General features: G+C 43.2%; 1 protein-coding gene across 1 annotated transcript in view; it reads left to right on the top strand.

Annotated features, from left to right (window-relative positions):
• Positions 1–668: 668 nt before the first annotated feature.
• LOC126158074 (Down syndrome cell adhesion molecule-like protein Dscam2) overlaps positions 669–15,177 on the top strand; it is a 169,653-nt gene continuing 155,144 nt past the window's right edge. Inside the window, exons 1-4 of the mRNA XM_049916418.1 lie at positions 669–753; positions 7,696–7,864; positions 9,752–9,876; positions 10,014–10,439. Of these exons, the coding sequence (XP_049772375.1) occupies positions 669–753; positions 7,696–7,864; positions 9,752–9,876; positions 10,014–10,439 (805 nt within the window). The remainder of the gene's footprint in view (positions 754–7,695; positions 7,865–9,751; positions 9,877–10,013; positions 10,440–15,177) is intronic.

The raw sequence follows: 15,177 nt of genomic DNA, 5'->3' as shown, positions 1-15,177 counted from the left end.
CTCTAGATCTTAAATCTTCCTAGATGGTGCTGCTTAAACATGTCGGACAGAAAAGATGTAGGACTTTACGCAGGGATATGCTACCTATGTCTACGTACCAAAAACATATTTCATGCTGCAAAAAAAAAAAAAAAAAAAAAAAAAAAAAAAAAAAAAAAAAAAAAAAAAAGGCGCAGCCGTAACAGCTACATAATGTTTTCTTTAACTTAATACTACATAGAAAAATAAGTCATTTACTTGTAACTGTATTATCGTCGGTAACGTCGAGCTATTTGAAACCTGCGAATTTTTTCATTCGTTCCATCGCTTATCACCACGTGACTGACTGCAATGATCCGACAAATCTGAATACGAGAACTTAGATAGATTTGCATTCGGAATAGCTTTCTATTGCTATTTGAACTGCATAAGTGTCACTTTCAGTGTTCCATAATATCTCCAAAATTCGAACCTGTTTGCTTCTTTAACTTTTTCTGTCAATTTTCGTACGAATGTGCTCTTGTCTTCTAAGCTGTATGGTTTATTTACGCTCTGTTGCCGTCCCAGAAGAAAAATTTTCACTAGAAATCTTCTCATTTAAATTGTTTGTTTCAGGAAGACCCCTTACCGATACCCACCGTCAAACCCTGTTCCCAAACGGAACTCTTCTAATAAACGATGTTCGTAAAATGGATGATGAGGGAGGATACGTCTGCGTAGCAAGAAATCCAGATGGGGACACCGCCAGGAGGAAACTGAATGTTCAAGTTATGGGTAAGCGTGTGGTAAAACGTGAAATATATTTCAGTACAATACTTGTCTCAGTATGACATAGAATCCTAATGTTCAACATATCTGATAGGATGCAGCACAGTGCAACACTCAGTAAAGTTACCAGCGTGGCGTATTTTCTGTTGCAGAAGCTCCAGAGATAGACCCGATAATGGTGAAACCAAATCTTCAAAGAGGAATGCGAATCCATCTGACGTGTATAATCAGTAAAGGAGATTTTCCTGTGGCAATTCACTGGCTAAAAGACGGAAAAGCGATTCCTCACGGACAAAGCATCACCGAAAAGACTATAGATGATTACTCAAGCACTCTGAGCTTCAACGGACTCGTAGTGAAGCATTCTGGAAACTATACCTGCCAAGCATCGAACGCGGCAGCCGTCACTAATTACACAGTATCAGTAGTAGTGAATGGTACGACAGTCACCTGCATGTTGCTGTACTTAGTTCATGTTTTAAACACATAAATTAGTTTGTACGTCAAGTCATGTCACTATACTTCGGTTACCAACTGTGGTTACAGTCACAATAAATAAAATACTCCCAACTATTATGCCATCGTCGAACGATTTCTACATTAAAACATAACGTTTCGTTCCCATCTGTGGAGGTCATTTTCAAGGAGGATCGTAGCAGCTCCTTTGATAGTCCGATTCACACCCTGGCTTGCTATTGTCGATAGTGTGCCGGGTTGTGAATCGGACACTCAAAGAAGCTTCGATCCCCCTTGAAAATGTTCTCCGCATATGGGGACGAAACGTTGGGTTTTAATGTGACATCCATTCGACCGATGCACAATAGCCCGGAATATTTTATTAATTGTGACATTTCTGGCAGTGCAAGTTTACATTTTACAATTATAGTGTAAAAGCGTCAATCAAATCATTAAAAATAGTTTTAAATTAAAATACAATGACGCCTTCCTTGCATCGTGCTTAAAAACTGGTATACTACATATTGTGATTTTTAAATCAATTCAGCGAGGGGGTAATGAGCACTCCTTACCAGTAACATGGAACTACGCTAGTTATAGTAACTAAGTTTAAGTACTTTTATTTACACTCTGTTGAAATGTTTTCTATAGGGTAATCCAAAAGTAACTGTACATACTTCATGGATGTAACGTATGGGTCAGAATAAGAGTAAAATGTTAAATAATGGTTTGTTTGAAACTGATTTATTTCTGAATTACCATGCGTAATGTCATTTTTGGCAGGCACTACATCGTGGGTCAGTACTGGCTTTTGGCGTATCGTGTTCGCCTGCATATCGACTGATGTTGCTTCGTACACCCCTTTACACTTCTCGGTTGATTTTGGCAACAAACGCCTTTGTTTACTTGACTTCGGTGTGATCCGTTGTGCAGAAGGAGATGAAAAGAGCTTCCAACATTCCGACGTGGAGTACGTCGCTGTCTTCGTCTACAGTGTTATTATTTTGAACATGTCCTAGAGTAAATGTACAGTACATAACTGCGTTGAATTTCAGGTTCCTTCGTGTCGTTGCTTTCTGAGAAGAATTAATTTTGTGTTGATTGTGTTGCACTTATGGTCTCTCCTCTATTGCATAAATCTGAAATAAAGCAATTTCAGATAAAACTATATTTAACGTTTTAGTCTTATTCTGATGCATGCATTACACCCACGAAATGTGCACAGTTGCTTTCGAATCACCCTGTGTATTGAAAGAAAACACTATACAGATCACTAGATTTATTATTTTTATCTATCAAAATAATAATCATAGTAATCCAGACTGTGTTTCCTTTCATTGTAGCAAAAGTGGTTACGGTTGTTTTCCCAATTACGAAACTTCTTCGTTGCCCCCAGTGCCACATTCACTATGCAACTCGGGACAAAATATTTTTGGTTGCTACTACTTCGTCTACCTTAGGTTCCAGAGACGGTAATTCAGAACTAACACTCTACATGTGCTTCAGATGGGCTCTCATATCTTTCTGTGATCTCAAAACGCTACAATTAATATTATTTCAGAGCGTAGTCTTTCCACCAAAGTAATTTGTTAATGATTGCTTCTTTCTTCGCTTCCAGGTTGATATTCTGTGGTCGATGAATAAAACTTTCCTCTCACGTTTCATCTCTGACTGCGGGAAATACCTTCAGAGGTAAAGTGGCGAACTGTAGCCAGAGCTTTCGGGAAAGCCCAATATATAGGCAGTGTAGAGGGCACCACAGTCCATCACATGAAGTCGCCCACAAGATTATCTCTGGTAATGCCAATATTCTCGATTGAAAGTAATCGACCGTTATTCTTAGGGTGCAACATTGGCATCCAAAATTTTTCTTATTCAATCTTCCTCTTTCCCGTTAAAATTATTACGGTGTTTATAAATCCGAGTAGCCTATTTACATAGGCGCACATGCTAATGCTATGTTTTCGATATGACACAGATTTCACGGAAATCTATTTCATGATCACCGTTTGGTGAACATGATCCGCTACGACCGACTTGTCCGTACGTCTCGAGCGGCAGTTCGTCTTGTTGAAACCAGACAGGTGTTAACACTTCTTTTCGTGCTCCCTATATAAAGTAGTCCACAACAACAAGGGATTTGTATACACCCGATGTAGCCAAACGACGTCGTATACTTTTTCCCGATTTTATCTTCCTTGTGGGCCTTAATATATTTTCCACATCATTCCTGCTCAGCACTTTCCCAATGCCCTTGGGCGGCTATTGTTCCTCGTCGATTCTGATTATCTCCGTAGGAAGAAGTGCTTGATATGTCTCCTTGTTATAATAACCAATCTTCCTGAATGTCGACCGTATATGCTCAATCTCATCTTTCAAATTAGTCGGTTCACAGATTTTGTACACCCTGATTACCAAGATTTTAATCAGACCTCTTTTGTGTGGAGGTTGGTGGTTAGAATCTTTATGAAGGTAATGGTCAGCGTGCATGGCTTTCCTATGTACGCTGCGGACCAACGTCCCGTTCTCTTGCTTGATAACGGATACATCCAAAGAATTCAGTAGGCCATTACTCTTCGTCTACATAGCAAATTTGATTTTCAGATTAGTACTGTTGAGGGCTCTCAAGAAGGCTTTCAACTCCTCTGCACCGTGTGTCCATACCACGAAGGGTATCATCAACGTGCCGGTTATATCTGGCTGGTCTTTTACAGACAGTCTGCCCCGTTGCTGCAAGCTTTTGTTGGTGGAACTGACAGTCATACCAAAATATCATATCATTTCATTGACAAATTAAAAGAAATGCATGTGGCCCAGTTGATACCCTTATTATTTTTGATTTTGTGTCTTTATTTACCATGATTCCGGTGAAGCTAGCTCATGCATAGTGGATCCCAGCAGATACAGGAGCTATTCAGGTACTGCTTCACCAGAACCTATTTTCAAAACAATAATGATTTTTATCAGCAGACTGACGGGGTGGATACGGTCAGTTCCCTTAGTCTGGCTGAGGGCAATTTGTTTACGGACACCTTTGAACAATGGGTATGGTACGGACACATGGTGCAGAGGAGAAAATGCACCAATCCAGACAAAAAAAGAGGTGTGATTAAAACTTTGACAGACAAAGTGTACATAATCTTTGAGCCGTCTTATTTAAAAGATGGAATTGAACATGTGCGATCGACATTCAACAAGAATGGTTATTCTAACAAGGAGATAGATCGAGCATTTCGTCCTAGGAAGAGAATCAGGATCAACGAGGAACAACGACCGCCCCAGGGGATAGTTTTCCTTCCGTTCATGAGTAAGATTACAAATCGCATTGGGAAAGTGTTGAGCAAGTATGATGTGGAAACTGTCTTCAGATATACCAAACAGATAAAAGAATGTTTAAGATCAGCAAAAGATGTACGGCATAATTTGGCTACGCCTGGTGTACTTGTGAACTGATTTATATTTGTACAGTGAAAAGAAGTTTTAACACCCATCTGGTTGAACACAATAGGAAATGCTGCCTGAGACGTAAGGATAAATCTGCCGCAGCGGAACATGTTTTTCCAGAGGATGATCATGAAACAAAATTCAGTAAGACCAGGGCATTTCGGAAACATCGCGTTGTCGTGCGCGCCTGCGTAGAGTCGCTATTGAGATTTATAACCATAGTAATAATTTTAACAGAAACAAGGTAACAGTTAAATTAGATATACACTCCTGGAAATTGAAATAAATAAGAACACCGTGAATTCATTGTCCCAGGAAGGGGAAACTTTATTGTCACATTCCTGGGGTCAGATACATCACATGATCACACTGACAGAACCACAGGCACATAGACACAGGCAACAGAGCATGCACAATGTCGGCACTAGTACAGTGTATATACACCTTTCGCAGCAATGCAGGCTGCTATTCTCCCATGGAGACGATCGTAGAGATGCTGGATGTAGTCCTGTGGAACGGCTTGCCATGCCATTTCCACCTGGCGCCTCAGTTGGACCAGCGTTCGTGCTGGACGTGCAGACCGCGTGAGACGACGCTTCATCCAGTCCCAAACATGCTCAATGGGGGACAGATCCGGAGATCTTGCTGGCCAGGGTAGTTGACTTACACCTTCTAGAGCACGTTGGGTGGCACGGGATACATGCGGACGTGCATTGTCCTGTTGGAACAGCAAGTTCCCTTGCCGGTCTAGGAATGGTAGAACGATGGGTTCGATGACGGTTTGGATGTACCGTGCACTATTCAGTGTCCCCTCGACGATCACCAGTGGTGTACGGCCAGTGTAGGAGATCGCTCCCCACACCATGTTGCCGGGTGTTGGCCCTGTGTGCCTCGCTCGTATGCAGTCCTGATTGTGGCGCTCACCTGCACGGCGCCAAACACGCATACGACCATCATTGGCTCAAGGCAGAAGCGACTCTCATCGCTGAAGACGACACGTCTCCATTCGTCCCTCCATTCACGCCTGTCGCGACACCACTGGAGGCGGGCTGCACGATGTTGGGGCGTGAGCGGAAGACGGCCTAACGGTGTGCGGGACCGTAGCCCAGCTTCATGGAGACGGTTGCGAATGGTCCTCGCCGATACCCCAGGAGCAACAGTGTCCCTAATTTGCTGGGAAGTGGCGGTGCGGTCCCCTACGGCACTGCGTAGGATCCTACGGTCTTGGCGTGCATCCGTGCGTCGCTGCGGTCCGGTCCCAGGTCGACGGGCACGTGCACCTTCCGCCGACCACTGGCGACAACATCGATGTACTGTGGAGACCTCACGCCCCACGTGTTGAGCAATTCGGCGGTACGTCCACCCGGCCTTCCGCATGCCCACTATACGCCCTCGCTCAAAGTCCGTCAACTGCACATACGGTTCACGTCCACGCTGTCGCGGCATGCTACCAGTGTTAAAGACTGCGATGGAGCTCCGTATGCCACGGCAAACTGGCTGACACTGACGGCGGCGGTGCACAAATGCTGCGCAGCTAGCGCCATTCGACGGCCAACACCGCGGTTCCTGGTGTGTCCGCTGTGCCGTGCGTGTGATCATTGCTTGTACAGCCCTCTCGCAGTGTCCGGAGCAAGTATGGTGGGTCTGACACACCGGTGTGAATGTGTTCTTTTTTCCATTTCCAGGAGTGTAATTTGGGTGTCTGCGTTGCAACATAAGAACAATGATCGATTTCTTTCAGACGAATATGTTGGCATTACCAAAGATAATCTCGTAGCCGATGTCTTGTGATGGACTGTGGTTCCCTCTACACTGTCTATATATTTGGCGCTATGTCGAGTTCTGGTTGCAGTTCGCCACTTTAGCTCTGAGGATGTCTCCCGCAGTCGGAGATGAAACGTTAGGAGAAAGTTTTATCCTTCGACAACGGTCTATCAGTCCGTAAGTTGTAAGTGAAGTCAGCACAGGCCGTGAAAGTCTACATTGTATATTTACTTCTTTACCCCAGATCACCACATTCCTAGACGTCGCAATGAACAGTCTAATATTTCTTTCATCTGTGGCAGTGCTCAGTCAGTTATAGTTCCTTGCCTGTTGCAACATTTACTTTTTGCCTCAGAACATAAAGCTACCAATCCTTATGCTCCCGGCACACTGTGAGTGTATTTACACAACACAGGTGGGTTTCATGCTTATATCTCTACAGATAGACCGTATTCCAGCAGAAACGAATCTTTTGTCCTTCACAGTGTCCAACATGGGCAGTCTTTTCTATTATGTGTATCTCAAATGCGTAAGGATATCAAAGAAAACCGGAAGACGATTCAAACCATATAGCTCACGCATCTGAAATCGGAATTCTTACTACTGAGCAACTCAGTTAAATTCTCCCATACATCGTATGCAACGTTCGTCTACATTTACAGACTACCTTTCTTTCTCTCATTACAGTTTTGTTATGTAGACTGAGGTACTTTAATGACTAACTGCGATGCTAGTAACATCTTCGGCAATTAGACACACAAAATACGATCATTTATTCAATTTGAGATTTTTTTTAAATTTGATGAAAAATTTACACTAAAATGTCACCGTACTAAAAATCTGTGCAATATAAAAAACTCTAGTTGAATATACAGTAGCAGGAAACGTGTTCCCGGTATCAAAATATGGATATACTTCTAGTATCAAACAAATTCAATTACTCATCTTTTAGATCTGCAGTTCTTGCCTTTCTTTCCGTGTTTAAAGTTAAATTATGGGACATAGATTCCGCCTTTTTGCCTCTTAGATCAGTAACAACCTAAATATGTTCACTTTTTTCAGTTATGAATAAACAAAACCCCACTGATGATGGCACAGAGGGGCTGAAATATGTTTGGGTAAAAAGAAAAAAAACTGTGTGTATGCAAAAATGGAGAATCTATATCATATAAATTCCATCACTTTTCTGAGACTTTCTTCCAGACGACTTACAATACATTTGAAGTAACACGGAACAAGTTGTTACTTCTTTATAATGAGTTGTACTTTTTCGGTTTCTGGTAGTCCCTCCAACATGGCGGCATGAGCCTAACGACACAGAGGTCGTGCTAGGGAGCAGCCTCATGGTGGACTGTGCAGCGGACGGGTCGCCCTTACCAAGTATCCTCTGGAGGAAGGAGTCTCCAGTACCAAGGTCTCCATTCCAAAACATCCAAAGAGCTGAAAATTTCAAGTAAGTGGAAGATTAAATAAAAGAAAGTGGAATTATTTTATTCTACAGCACTTAACTATAGTTTCAGTAACAGCTGAAATATATGACGCAAACGTAATTTTTGTAAAAGTATCAGGAGACAGTTCATAAAAATATACCTTCTGTGCACATTTATATAAAACATAGGTATTTTTAACATTCGCCGTGTCATTTGAAAGAGAATGTGCATAAAATTTAATCAGTTTAACTTATGCTAATCATTAAATAATCAATGCAACATGCTGTTTTTAGGCATTCAATGGTTAATACTTCCATTTTGGGATTTTTTCACATACATGTTTTCTCTTAAACCACGGAACTGAATTCAACCAAACTTGGTGCACATATGCCTAAAATCGCTGTGTGGGTAAGAACCACCTCATTGTTTAGAAGGTATGACGTAATAAGCAATGAAATGTGTGCAAAACAACCACATTGTGCAGATGTTTCATTTTATTACTTCCTTGCTATTAATTCTATTCACAATGCATTTTGCAGACCATTGCCACATATATCACTGAATGAAGAACAAATTATATCATTGTATGACACAAAGATCAGGAGATATGAAGTCATAAACACTGAGATGCGTGAAGAACAGCCACATCATGCACGACGTTTACATTTATTACTTCTTTGTTGATAATTCTATTCGCAACATGTTTCACAGACAGTATCCATATACGCACTGAATGTACCTGCACAAATATATCACTGTACGTCTCATAGTTCAAGCGATATGACGCCATAACACTGAGTTGCGTGAAAAATGCCGCATCATAGATGAAGTTTTAATACACAGTAGTTATTCTTTGCTACTGACACAATCCTACAGTCCAGTCAACTTAAGGAAATGCCTGATACCTGGCACACCTTTTGACAGCTGTCAACTCCGAATGGTGTAGGCGAAAACACTAACCGTCTATAGAGCTTTGAAGAGGCGTTGCCGTAGAGACGTTTACAAAATTGAGCTGTAGATACAAAGTAGCTGCGCCCAGCGTATAGAAACAGTACTTTGCTAATAAAAAATTGGCAATACCGTGTTTGTAAGTACTTACGTCAGTAGTGGAAGTGATGAACAAACAAATACATACAGTAAAAGACAGGAAGAGTTGCAAATGCGTAAGAGAAGAATTAACTGAATCAAGATATATTTCACGAAGAAGAAAAGATAAGAATGAATGTGATGTATGAATGAGGGCCACGCGTTGGTACGCAGAAAAGGGGAAAAAATAAAAGATCTTGGGGAATACAAACGTGAATAACAAAAGTAAGTATAAAACAGAAGGGAAGAAAAAACAAAATCGTTAATTTAAGCTAACATTTATAGTGATTAGGAAGTAAATCCTCTCTTTTATTCACATTTTCCGGAACAAAAACTCACCTGGGATCGTAAAAGTTTGCCGACATATGTCTGGGTGTTTTAAATCAAGCGTAAACTATAAAGTCAAATAGTTTTGCTTCACTGGTAGTCAAGCCAGTATAAAAGTTTAAAATGTTAAAAATGACAACTGCATATCTTTTACGCTAGAAAAATTATATAAAAGAACCTTTCCCATCTCGAAGAGGTATTTCAGTGTCTCCTACTACATAAACATTGTACCTCCATAAGAATAAAGCGTTCAATAACAATAGTGAATTTCCCATATTAGTAACCAACAGTGAGGACTAAGGCATCAACTCTTTAAAACATGTAAATTATGAGTACTTATAATTGAAAATTGGCGGTATTTACTTCGCAAAAAATGATGGCTTTGGGGGATATATTACAGATGTATTCTAAAACGTCTCTCTTTTTTCCAGTCTATTATGTTTCACAAAATGATGTCCGTTTATTAATGTCACTTCCATTGTCTGCTGCTCTTATAGAGTTCTTGAGAATGGGAGCCTATGGATACAGCATGTACTTCTAGAGGACAAAGGTTACTATGTCTGTGAAGCTAGTAGTGGCATCGGGCTTGGTTTGAGCAAGGGAATCTACATCACCGTACATGGTCAGTAAATTTTTGAGTAAGTTTCTTAATTTTTCACTGTTACACTGATTTACTGTTGCCTGAATGTTATGATGAAAGTTACCAGCAAATATTATCAAATTACTATTATAAACTGGAATATCACGTTTTTGTTTCAGTACCAGCAAGATTTTCCTCGGAATTTCGTAATGTAACTGCGAAGAAGGACAGCACTGCAATACTGGACTGCGTAGCCGAGGGAGATAAGCCATTAAAAGTGCAGTGGATTCAAGCTAACCGCTTAGTCCAACCGAATCACGTTAAACTAGATATCAAGGAGGAGCATTTAGATTTTGGACTGCGTTCGAAAATGACAATAAAGCATGTTCAACGGGACGACACTGCTACGTTTGGTTGCTTAGCCAGTAACCAGTACGGCAGTGATCGTATGGAATTCCAGCTGATCGTGCAAGAAAATCCAGAGCCTCCAGTGAATGTGCATTTGATTAATTTTTCAAGCAGGTCACTGAATATAAGCTGGGAAATGCCCTATAATGGAAACAGCCCGATACACACTTTCATAATACAGATCAAAAACACTTCAGGTAAGAAAAACCGTGCGTTCTGAATCTCTTTTCACATAGATATCATAAGATGATATTTGTCAAAATCACAAAATTAAGAATGTTTTGTATATTTAGTGCCCAGCTGTTTGCTGGTAGTATTTGATTTCACAGACAAATCTTAAAAAAGAAAAAAAAAGGATATCAAAAGTCTTGCTAATATTCTTCAGTGACAATGCATTTCTTTGTTCTGCAGGCGGAGGCAATACAAATTAAAAATAGCATTATATATATTCTATGACGTATACCAGAAGTAATTTCTGCAAGTTAAGGAATTACAATGAAAACTGCAAATATTACGTAAGAAATTGCTTATGGTGATTACATATATGTAATACAAATCAAATGATCATATCATTACATGAGTTTTACGAAATATTGTCATTGGCTTAGGCTAGAGAACATTACAGGAAAGACAAGTCACTTTACAGTGAACTGAGAAATCTCATATGCATAAGACACTAATATTGTCTTTTGTGCGATACAGATACCGATGATTCGGGGCAACGCCTAATGCTAGTTCGGTAAAATAAAATGCTACGAACAAGCAGCTTCTGTTGAACAGTTAATTACTACTATGACATATTTACAAAATTAAGTTTTTTTATTCATTGCTTCTAAAAAGATGGCTCTACAATTCGCTTCTCTCGTTGCATGAAAATTAAACGACAACCTTTGCACTGTTGTCTGATTTCCTGGCCAAAGTCGAATTCATAATTTCATTTTATGTTACTGACCAGTAAAGAGATCTGTAATTCGATCCCCACTTTTCAACTGAGCAACTGTACACCATGTATTCTTTAAATTCATGGCGCTTCAGTTTGTGATGAATGATAAAACAATGAATGCTTCACATTCTCACTCAAACTTTCATATAGACTGGAGATATCTCTACACCCCACCAGATTAGTCGAGAGCGCTAATGCGCTGCTTCCTGGATACGGGTAGGCGCGCCGGCCCCTGATTGAATCCGCCTGACGGATTAACGACGTGGGCTGGTGTGGCGGCCAGCTTAGATATGGTTTTTAGGCGGTTTTTCACATCCCACTAGGTGAATACCGAGCTGGTCCCCACATACCACCTCAGTTAAACGACTTGCAGACATTTGCAACACGTTCGCACTATTTCATGGATTACACTAGATGCAGACAGTTGGGGTACACTGATTCCATCCTGCAGGGGTGTGAGGTGGCGGCAGGAAGGGCATCTGGCCACTCCTATAAATTAACCATGCCAAATCCGATTCTAACAATGCCGACCCTGCGAAAGCTCCAGGACAAAAGCACAAGCCAAAGAAAGAAGGAAGACTGGAGATGTTTCTAAGCAGGTAATAGGGTGCCTCTCCTATCATAGTTTACTTAACAATCCATCACCGTTTTAACATTCTGGGGCAATGAGGTAGTAGGTAAAGGGACGAGTACTTTGGTAGATGATGAAACACTAGTAACACTTTTCACTATAGTGAGATACTGAGCCAGCTATGTTCCTATTTTTAAATGGGGTCGGGTACTTTCGAATGGCAATCGAAAACTGTTGAAGAGAGACATACATTATGATAAGGGCTACAGTGAAACTAAAAGCCGTGTACACTGTGTTAAATACGAATATCAAATTACCAAGACAACGTACTTTCATGTTGAATGATAGATACACTTCATTAGAACACCGGACAATTTTTTATTCTCAAGAGGCATCACGCTAATACCGTGTAACACCGTCTCTAGCCTTTGTAATGCCACAGTTCGGCGAGCGAAAAGCGTAAGTTTCTGCAGATATGCCATGACCTGCTCAAGCGCTGATGATTAGACTCCGTGAAGCCAACGGCGCTGATACCCAGGGGTATGGGCGACACCCCCGCCCCTTGCTCTCAGGAAAAAGAAAAAAAATGGTGTAGTCAGTTGTTTTTATTTCAATAAAATGGTTTAGAAGTCAGGATAATGCAGGTCTGCAGGTCGGAACCGGAGATTGTTTGTAGCTAATTACAAATCGCCATTCGTCTTCCAGAATATTAAAAATACTCCATACCCTAGGTCTGCCCGCCTGCCCCCTACAAACTTTTTTTTTTTTTTAAAGGATTAGAGCCCCCCACGCCCACACCGGAATGATTTCCAACACAAAATATCTACTGCAATCTCTGCATAAGGATTAGTGTTCACTAAGTGAGTTCTTCGGAGGTTGTGGGTACTGCGATATTTGCGGACATCTGGTTGTGATTAACCATTAATACACGTTCATCTGGAGATAGATTCGGTCGAAAGTTGAACGAAGGGTAGCGGTCTGAAGGGAAGAGGGAAAACAGTGCAAAGGCAAGAGCGAAGAGGAATAAAACCTCTGCAATGGTCAGGCTGGGTAGTAAGAACAGCAGCGGATTTCTTGCTGCTTGCGACAGATCATGCACAGTGCGCTGCTTGGACCGTGTCGTTGGTGACTTGGCGCAGCATCGGTCTGAAGTTGAAGGGCGACAGCTCGCTGTTGAGCGGCGTCTACTATTTACCATAAGACACACTTTTTCTGCAGTTTATCCTCGGGCAGTTCTGCTTGTTCGACGAGCTGCACTGCTGATTCTTCGTAGACCTGCAGGCCGTTCTCTCGCGCTGTAGCGATGAATGCTGCCTTCAAAAAAATGGCTCTGAGCACTATGGGACTAAACTTCTGAGGTCATCAGTCCCCTAGAACTTAGAACTACTTGAACCTAACTAACCTAAGGACATCACACACATCCTTGCCCGAGGCACGATTCGAACCTGCGACCGTAGCGGTCGCGCTGTTCCAGACTGTAGCGCCTAGAACCGCTCGGTCACACCGGCCGGCAATGCTGCCTTCTTTTCTTCTGCCTTGGCACTAGTCATCCCCGTGGCTTCCGGCGTCTTTGCTGTTGGCGTTGTTGCGATGGATGTTTTCCTGGCGTCCTTCTCCAGTGGCGTTGCTGGGGCGGTTGCAGGGGCAGGCAACGTTACGCTCTTCTGTGTAGGTGCAGGGGCGGTCGCCGGGGTTTGCACCTCTGCTTCTTATCGCAGGCCTTGAGCGAGGACTGCAGCCAGGGTGGCTGCGAAGGTTCGGTTATGCTGCCGTACAGCCGCATTACCGAGTCCTGTGCTCAAGAGCCCTCTCTGCCACCAGTAGCGCATTAAGAGCCGCTGAGGCTTCACGGCGGCGCAAAGTTCGCCGCCGGTGCTCTTCTCGGAATCTCCATCCCGACCGTCCGCCTTCGGGCGGTCGTCCCCGCTGTTGGCGGGGAGAGCCTCCATGCTGTCCCTCTGCAGGGCTGGTCTTAGCCCGTCGTCGTCGTCGTCGTCGTCGTGGGCTTCGTCTTCTCCTCCGCTGCGTCGGTGCGGCCTCGACCGCTACGCCGCCTTCGGCCCGGCTTTGGTTTGAAAAAGACGCACCGAGCACAGGTAGGCAGAGCTTATCTGCGGCTGTCGTGCCAGCCTCAGCAGTTAAAACACCGCACTGCGTTGCTGCAGAAATTCGCTACATAGGCCTCGTCCTGGCACTTGGAGGACTGGGGCTGAGGGTCCATGCCGGACGGGAGAGCTTCTGCAGTCGCAGCGAAACCCAGCAACCTCCTCAGTGAGAAGACGTCGCTACGGCCGTCCGTAGTTTGCACTGCGACGGCAAACGACGGTAGTCGCCTCTTGCCGGTTCAGTTTTGCAGCCGTACAGCTACGTTACCGGACCCTGCGCTCAAGACCCCTTGTCGGACTGCAGTCTCATCACAGCACCAAGGCAGCCCTCTCAGGAGCGCTTTGATAGTCTTCATACTTTTGCAGCAGTTTTCTTCTCTCACACCAGTGGTGCGTCGGCAATATGGGCGGTCACAGTGCTTTTGATCGTCTTTTGATCGCCGTGTTTGCTGCCTCCACGCAGATCATCGAATCTGAATCCACAGACTCATAGATCACCTCGTGCTTTGTGCAGCTCGTTATCAAGTCGAACAGTGCTGTCAACCGCCTCTGCGCTTCTCGTACAAATTGAGTAACAGGTTTCGACTTCTCGAATCTTCTGGGCCTGGTCGGCAGACTCAGAGAGCTGCCGACTGATAGGTGATTCACGGTGTCAGGTTTCTTCTGCGCAGCCTTCTTCCCCACGCTGTGGCGCCGAGAGCACGACAATTTGCTTTCGTTGTTACAACAACGGCAAGCAATTTGCTTTCCGCAGCGGCCACAGCGCAGAACTTCTTCACGAGCTCAGTAGGCGTAGTGCACAGTGTCAGAAGTGGTTCTAGGCGCTTCAGTCCGGAACCGCGCGACTGCTACGGTCGCAGGTTCGAATCCTGCCTCGGGCATGGATGTGTGTGATGTCCTTAGGTTAGTTAAGTTTAAGTAGTTCTAAGTTCTACGGGACTGATGACCTTAGATGTTAACTCCCATAGTGCTCAGAGCCATTTGAACCAGTTTTTTGTCAGCAGCGATCCGCACGTCTCGCTGGATCAGGCCAGAGTCGACGCCTGTAAACTATCGTGTGGGCGCCCTTCCGTGGAGCTACCACATTTCGAGGATAGTTATAGCTACATTTAACTCCATGTCCCAAACAGTCCCAGACATTTTCCAAGAGATTAAGGAAGGGTGAAGAGCGGCCCAATCGATTTGCGACGGATTGCCTCTGTGTTCGTCAAACCAAGAATGACGGCGTGCAGTCCTGCTTACAACGGTTCTACCTTCTTTTGTCATATTCACCGAGATCCATAAATCCAACGATCCAAATTTAGAATAGCTTCTGC

The sequence above is a fragment of the Schistocerca cancellata genome, chromosome 2 (assembly GCF_023864275.1).
Source record: "Schistocerca cancellata isolate TAMUIC-IGC-003103 chromosome 2, iqSchCanc2.1, whole genome shotgun sequence".
Taxonomy (NCBI): domain Eukaryota; kingdom Metazoa; phylum Arthropoda; class Insecta; order Orthoptera; family Acrididae; genus Schistocerca; species Schistocerca cancellata.
Note: the sequence above shows the minus strand (reverse complement) of the source record. Positions and strands in the feature narration are given on the sequence as shown.